This window comes from Cavia porcellus, unplaced genomic scaffold (genome assembly GCF_034190915.1).
Source record: "Cavia porcellus strain 051 isolate PalLab524CR breed Dunkin Hartley unplaced genomic scaffold, mCavPor4.1 scaffold_21, whole genome shotgun sequence".
In the NCBI taxonomy this organism is placed as follows: domain Eukaryota; kingdom Metazoa; phylum Chordata; class Mammalia; order Rodentia; family Caviidae; genus Cavia; species Cavia porcellus.
Genome location: NW_026947504.1, coordinates 13,563,171 through 13,571,126, shown reverse-complemented (window position 1 = coordinate 13,571,126; position 7,956 = coordinate 13,563,171). Strand labels below are relative to the sequence as shown.

The 7,956-nt window shown below is 55.8% G+C and overlaps 1 protein-coding gene across 1 annotated transcript; it reads right to left on the bottom strand.

Moving 5' to 3' along the window:
• Positions 1-4,719: 4,719 nt before the first annotated feature.
• Positions 4,720-7,140, bottom strand: Pou4f3 (POU class 4 homeobox 3). The gene is made up of 2 exons (XM_003477312.2): positions 7,021-7,140; positions 4,720-6,709 (listed from the first exon to the last, which is right to left on the bottom strand). The coding sequence occupies exons 1-2, from the start codon at positions 7,138-7,140 to the stop codon at positions 5,813-5,815; spliced, it is 1,017 nt and encodes a 338-aa protein (XP_003477360.1). The 3' UTR covers positions 4,720-5,812.
• Positions 7,141-7,956: the final 816 nt, after the last annotated feature.

Below are 7,956 nucleotides of genomic sequence, written 5' to 3'. Positions count from 1 at the left end.
GCACCTTTTTTTAAAATTCATTCAATTACAAGCAAATTGACAGGAGACATTTATATAAGGCAGCTAATGGAGTGCCTAATGACTAATTGATCAGATCCCAACCCAGAGAGCAGCTCTGAGTGGCCTAAAGGAATTTATGCAATTAGTTTAGGTTTGGGAGAAATTGAGTGCATATGAAAGTAAGCTTTTTATGGTCTTGATTTATGAGGGCTGGACATTAACTATATCTGCCACGTGGTGAACTGCCTAGGAAAGCCGCGGGGGCGGGGCGCCCCGTCCAGGGCACAGACGCTGGGGTTCCAGTCGGTATAGCTGATATGCGTCTAGGGTTTAGGGGGGAAGAAAGTGGAGGAAAGAGAGGTGAGCTTGGGGGTGCGTTTTCAGCAAGAGGGCAAAATTAACTTCATTTCACCTTCCCTTTGCAATTCTGATTTTCCCAGGACGAACACGTGGAATTTGTGTGAAGCCCTAGAAATAAAAATCTTTTATATATTAGAGGAAACAGGAGAGGAGAGAGAGACCCAGAAGGGAGACAGGGGGAGAGGGCGGAGGAGAGGGCGGGATCCCCGGCTGGGCGGGCCTGCGGAGGGGCGGATTGAGGAGCTCCCACCCGGCTGGGGCAGCGCTCAGGGCTCTCCGGGCGCATCGGGGTCTCGCCGCCAGGGAAGCCCCCTACCACCGAGGCGCCGGCGGAACCCGCCCCCGGGAGCCCTGGGAGCCGGGCTGCTGCGGAAGCGGGCAGCGCCGTCGCGGGGCGGAGGGAAACCTGACCCCCCGGAAAGGGCGATCGAAGGGGAGACGCCTGCGCCGGGCCCGGCTGCTGGGCAGCCGGGCGGGGAGGGGCGCCCGGGGAAGGGGCGGCATCCACGTGGCGGCGCTCGGTGGGGTCAGAGGTGGGGAGCAGGGCGGGGAGCGGGGCGCAGCACGGACGCGCAGCGGAGCCTGACGCCGGGGGCTGCGCCGGAAGAGAGGAGCTGCCCTGGCCACTAGGACCCGCGCCCCGAGGTCGCCCAGCCTGCCCTGGTTGTGTCTGTCTTGAGCACATTGCCATGTGCGTGACTTGTCCTGGGCACATTACATAGACCTTCTGCACCTCCGCGTTCTCATCTGTAAAATGGGATTGTAAATGATGTCTACTTAGGGTGGTGCTTAGGAACTCCGACTAAGCGCTTGGAACGGTAACACGGAAAGCCCTCCGTGCCGTTCAGATCTTGTCACTCAGGGAGAGGCCGGTAGGGGCGGCTCACTCCACCCGCGCCCGCTGGGGCTCGGGGAACAGGGAGCCGCCCGGCGAGCGCGCGTAAGCACCTCGTGGCCGTATAACTGCGGAAGACCTATTTTAAGTAAAAGGGGCCAGCAAAGTCCCTCCCACTCATCTGATACAAAACTATTTTAGCTGTTCGGTCCTAGGCTCTGGGTTTCCGGCCCTGAAGCCAAAGGTGGAAACAGGGAGAGTGGAGGGTTGAGACTCCAGGGCCAGCGCCTCCTTTTCCCATTGGGAACCTTGTTCCTCGGGACTTCATGGCCATGAGCATATGGCCCGTCTAGAGGAAGTCCTGGACTCAAGAAGCCACCAGCTGGGGCCAAGCTTTCAGTGGGAACTTTGCATACTTTCACCAAGGTCAGAGATTTGTTGGTCCCCTCCACAGCAGGCTTCTCACACTGTAGAAAGAAAGCGGCTTCTTTAACATTTCCATCGTGAGTGGTGACCAGGTCAGTGAGCTGAGAGCACCGCGTTCCTGGACGGACAGACCAGGCTTCACAGAGGGGAAACACTGAGTCCACCTGCTTCCCTTTTCTGAGTATGAGGGCCAGTTTAAATCAACTAGATAGTCACAATTGCCCACCACGGTTTAGGCCCTGGCCTTAGGTGGTTTCACACCATCAGAGCATCCTGAGTCTTTTCCTCCAGTTTTATAAATGAAGGGCACTGAGGTCACCCTACAGAAGAGCAGTTGTTCTGCGCTTCTGACCATTCCAGGGCCAGAGCTGTGCCCACCTCAGCAAGAGGGCAAAAGAGCCAGGCCCAAGAGGGGGCCAGACACGGGAACTCAGGCCAGGTCCCCCTCTGACTCTCCGTGTAGATTCCAGAGGCAGCGCCTGTGTGTCCATCCAGGATCACGGCCAAGTGAGGTGCAGCCTCTTCTGTCTGAGCAGGAAACTGGCTGCCCTTACATGGACGTGAGTGGGGAGGAACACCAGCACCTGAGGCCCACTCCCAGGAAGGCTGCTGAGCCCTATGGGCTCTCTTGTTTCCCACAAAGCCTAAAATGCAGGGGCAAGTGAGTTTTCATTTTGCAAAACAAAACTCATTCGTTCATTCAGCAAATATGTGTTTTCCTACTGTCTAGGCCAGGCTCTGAGCTGTGCACTGGGCATGCCATAGTCAACCCAACGGACACAGAAAAAGGAAGCCACTCGCCAGACAGAGGTCACGCAGCTTAGGAGCGCGCGGGAGTCCCACTCCCCCGGGCTCTGCTAGTGTGTACCCCGTATCCCTTCAGACAGGTCCCTACTCAAGGACTAAGGTTCTAGACGCTTCCCACGGGTCCCCAGAGGACTCTCAAAAAGTCTCTCCCACAGAGACCCGCTGCAGCTTTTTATTCAAACAACTCAGAACCCTGGCCTTGAAACAAGTTAAAGTAACTTGCAGCTGGCTGCGTCTTGAATAGTAAATGTTGCAAGCTGGCTGGACCTGAGAAGGAAAAAAAAAAAAAAAAAAAAAAACCTGCCGCCGGTGCTCAATTAGGCTGCAGAATAAATTTTTAGCTTTACATCCGTCAGCACAGGCTTAGGGAGGCGATGCGACTTAACCGCGGTCACATGATTAGGAAGTGGCCCCACTGGGGCTGCAAACCAGGACTGTGTGACCCTCCAGCCCGCTGCTGCACCCTCCCCCAAGAGGGGTCTGTGCCTCTGCCGGACAGACGAGTGGCAGAGGCGACTGCACAATCCCGGGGAAACCACATCTCCCTTGGCTTCCTGAGCGAGCCGAAAGAGAGAGGCCGCGGCGCCGACCCGTCGCACTCAGGGGGAAGGGAGCGGGTGGGACGCCTCAAAGCCGGGCCGCGGCTCCAGCCTGCGGGTGCAAACTGCTCGGAGGCCTCGGCGCCTGCACTGGATGAGGCGCGCAGTGCCCGTCAGGCGGCTCCTCTGGCCCACCCCAAAAAGTCTCTCAAACTTTTGCTGTTGATTTTTTCTTTAAATTTTTGAAATAAATAACAGCAGGGAACTTTTCGAAAAAGGAGTGGTGGCTCACGGGCTTTTTCCCTGGCTGGGAAACCCGAAGGCTCTTACCTGCTAGAAACTTAGCAGCCCACAAAGGCGCGTCCTCCTGGAGCGCTGCGCTTCGGTGCGGGGCGCTCACGGCCGCCTCCTCTGCAGCCCGGCTGGGCTCCGGCCCTGTGTTTTATACCACTATAGGCAATTAATATTGCATCAGCCGTATTTTAAATTTTCAAAACCCACAATATAATGTAATGGCATAAGGGCATTTATTATTAAAGGACACCCGATGGAGAGGGAGGTGGAGGAATCGCTGGGGCTGTTGAGCAAAGCGGGAGCGAGGGGCCGAGGCCCAGGAAGCTGGGGGCTGCCCACAAGTTCGCTTCTGCCGTGGGGGTCGAAGGAGGGGTACCGCGAAAAGCGGAAACCTACTCTGCTCCAAATCGGGCCGACATCTAACGACCCGGAGCTCTTGGAGGATTTAGCGGGAAAATGTGCAGACGACTCCGGGGCTGGTAGCATTAATTTTTAAATTATGAAGGTGTTTTTGCGGCTTGTAAATAAAAAGGTTTCCTCTTCCCTTTAGAGGAAAAGAAAAGAAAGGTGGAGACTGGCAATGGTTGAGCGCCTACTGTGTGCAAAACGGTACACGGGGTGTTTTGAATCGGTGCTCGCAAGTTGATAGCTCCACAGAGAAGCAGAGATGGGCTATCCTGAAGGACAACTTCACTTGAATTTTTAGGAGATCTGGAAATCTCCAAAAGACACTTGTCCTTCCGACCAGACCACTATTCTCCTTTTTTATCTCGATTCCTCATCTCCTCCTCGGTCCTTTCAATTTTTAAAAATAATTTGTTCCCCAGCAAGTGTCAAACACCATCTACCAGATGCCTTCAGCAAACAGTCCCACCTCGTCTTGACAATAACCACAAGCGGTGGGTGTTAGTTCTCTATTCCGAAGATAATCTTGTCAGAGAAGGTTTAGAGAAGTTAGGAAACTAGCCTGGGGATAGAGGCAAGGGGGCCGAAATACCCACCGTCAGACTTCAGAGTATCTGATGCTAGTCAAACTGAGCTAATAGTTGACAAACTGACTCTGGGTAGTGGGGAGAAAAAGTGCCTTGAAATCGTGGCACCCAGGGAGGAGCAACCATATTCCCTGGGGGAGAAGGGTGGGAAGAAGAGCTCTGGGGGGTGGTGGCTAGGAGGGACACGTCAGTCTGGCCCTTTTAGAGTCTCACTTTCGTCAGTCTGGCCCTTTTAGAGTCTCACTTTTAAGTCCTTCCCAAGGCTAATATCTTTCAGCATCTGAGAAGGAAAACCACTGCGATTCGGGTTGAAAAATAAAGCATTTATTTTAGAAGTTAATTCAGCAGGTGAAGAGAGAAAAAAACTTAATATTTTATTTGTATCTATTTAGAGAATGAAACCAAAGTTCACACACAGCAACACACAAACTACAATGAAGCAACGAAAAAATAAAATATGCGGGCAAAGGGGCTGGTATGTGAAGGGTCCAGGTTGGTGGTCCAGTTCTTCTTCCCGCCAAAACTGTAAATGAACCTCTACCAAGAGACATTCACATGAAAGGGAAGGAAAGAAGCGGAGTTAAATAAAGAATAGGAATGAATGACGATGCTAACAACAGTAATAAAAGAGCAACTGAGGTTAGATGTGTTGGGAGGACTTGCATACGAATCGGAGAAGTTAGTCACTTTTGAAGCACTGGGCTGACAGTCAGGCAAGAACAGTGAACCGAGGTGGGAGAATCCTCGGCAGGGAGGATCCTGAACTCTACCAACCCCTGCTCTCCACCGGGAGGTAATTAACACGCAAAATCCATCAGGTTTGGAAGAATGGCCAGAGCTGATATTGGCTGCTGCTTGCTAATACCTTAGTGATCCCCAACTTTTTCAGTCACTGAACTGAATGCTTCTTTTCTGGGCCCTTACTTACCCCCAAACAACTCAGTGTCCCTAACTCTCCGTACACTTGCCCTGAACCTAATCAATACTATTTATGAGAATTTATGACAAACCAAAGGATACGATGGGTAGAATTTAGGTGAAGGGAGTATAAGGCTATCCTTTGGAAACATACGTGTATTTTATATACTCTAATAAATCTCCAGTACATGTTTGTGTTCTGCTTAGATATCCTAGACTTTATATTACTATTATCGCATCCTTTCCACTGCTTCACCCCTTGCCTAATCGCCCTCGCAAAGTGGCGCTTTCACCCTGGCGTCGGGCGGCGGGCTCAATTCCCCGGCCTCGGGATCTGTGGCTCCTGCCCCGAGGCACTCGAGGGCGCGTTTCAGCACCACGGACAGCACAAAAGTCCCTCCGGGCTCACCCTTCTTGAATTCTTTTTCTGAGTGCCAAAACTTTCTTGGTGAGAATAGAAAGGAATAAAAGAGAAGGAGAAGACGGGGGAAGCAACTAGGTGAGATACCGGGGAAAGTCTGTGGCTTCGGGAGAGAGAGCCTGACCTGCTAGGAAACACCTTCCCCATAACCGTCCCTCCCATCGGAAGGGGGCGATGCGCGCTAGACTCTGCCGGCTCCCGACGCTGCGCCCCGCTGCAGTCAATGGACAGCCGAGTACTTCATTCGTTTCTGTTTCTGTCTCTGGTTACAGAACCAGACCCTCACCACGTTCTTTTTAAGGTCCAGTTTCTCCGCGATGGCCGCGATCTTCTCGGATGAAGGACGTGGCTGAATGGCGAAGTAGGCCTCTAGTGAGCGCTTCTCCGGCGCGGCTATGGACGTGCGTTTGCGCTTTCGCTCACTGCCGTTGAAGAGCTCCGGCTTGCTGTTCTTCTCTCGGTATGCGGCCTCGGCCTCCTCCAGCCAGGCCTGCAGCACCGGCTTGAGCGCGATCATGTTGTTATGCGAAAGGGTGAGAGACTCGAACCTGCAGATGGTGCTCTGGCTGAGCGAGCCCACGCCGGGGATCTTGAGATTGGCCAGAGCCGCGCCCACGTCCGCCTGGGTCACTCCCAACTTGATGCGCCGTTGCTTGAAGCGCTCCGCAAAGGCCTCTAGCTCGCGAGGGTCTGACTCCACGTCGCTGAGGCATGCGGGCATGGCGCTATGCGGCGCCACGGCGTGCGGGTGACTCATGCCCATGGCTTGGTGCAGGTGGCCCATGGCGCCCAGGTGGTGCGGGTGGATCTGCGCGGGCATCACCGAGTGCTCCGGGGCGCCCAGGCCGCTCACGCTCAGCGTCGGTGAGATGTGCTCCAGCAGGTCGCCTTCGAGGCCCTGGTGGACAGCGTGGTGCGGGTGCGAGGTGAGGGCGGCCGGGTGGGAGATGGGCACGGTGGAAGAAGTGGACGTGCAGGGCACGCTGCTCATGGTATGATAGGTGGCGTCGGGCTTGAACGGATGATTCTTGCCGTGGGAGACGATATCCACCGCCGCCAGAGCTTCGGCGCGTGCCAGCAGGCTCTCATCAAAGCTTCCAAATATATTACCCTGCAGCTGCAAGCGAGAAGGCGCACAGCACGGTCAGTGGGGAATACTGTCAACTCAGGATTAAAACACATTTTCAAGCAACCGAGATGCCTCTCCTCAAAGCCCAGGTCATAAAAATTAATACGGAGGCAGCCGCGCTGCTGGAACAGACGTGTGGATCAGAGACATGAATGAGAGAGAGCGCCGGGAGAGAGCGCGGGGGAGACGAGGAGAGGGGTTCAGACAGCGGCGATTGTTCCGGGCGACATGAAAAAAACATGAAGCCAGTGCCTATCAAAAAATGTGCCTTAGAGCGCTAATTATGCTCCACTACGTACCTGCGGGGCTGGGAGACAGACTCGGCGCATGGCCTCGGAGCCAGAGTGCAGGCTGGAGAATTTGGGTTCTTGCAGCACTGGGTGCATGCCGAAAGGCTGCTTGGCGTTCATGGCCATCATCTTCGCGTGTCTGGCGGGGAGGCAGCGGGGGACATGGAATCAGGCTCGCCTCGCTCGCTCGCCGCGCTCCAAGTGAGCGCCGCTCAGCGCCCGCGCTCCCCTCGCCCTCTCGCTCGCTGCCTCCCCTCTCCCCCACCTGCTTCTTCACTCATCTTACAAGCAGCCTGCCAGAAGGGGCCCGGGCGCGCGCAGGCGTGCACACGCGCCCGGGACTCACAGGAGCGGCCCGGGAGGCGAGGCGAGGCGAGACAGCAGCTCGCGGCGCCGCTCCGCGCCCGCAGCGCCCGCCCCCTCCAGGGCATTTATACCCCGCCGGGCCGGGCCGGGCTCCCGGGTCCGCCCCGCCCCCGCCTGGCTCCAGCCTGCCCGGCCTTCCTGATTCTTTCTTCTTCGCCCTGGACCTTTTTGCTCCCTCACAGTCTCAGACCTCTCTGTCCTGCCCCAACTCGGAGTGCCTTGGGGCAGGCTCTGACTGGGGGAGCAGAAAGTGGACCCCACTCCGACCATACACACACACAAAGTTGGCCCGGCTGCCTCCAGACTGCCCACTTGCAGGGCTCCTGGCCCCAAGCCCGGACCGTCCAGCAGAGTCCAGCGGCTGAGCGAAGGGACTCCACCGAGAGCCAGCGCGAACTGCTGCTAGAATAAGCCCCCGTGACCCACCCGCTCCACCCCCCAGGCTCCCAGGCGCGGGTGGGCCCGGATCCTGGCCCCGAGGCCTGTGGCTTCCGCCCTGCATTTGCCTTTCTTGTTTTCTTTTGAGGATGACCAGCGATCCCCCTCTCCCTTTCCCGAGTCCTCCAGTCTAAGAAAGTT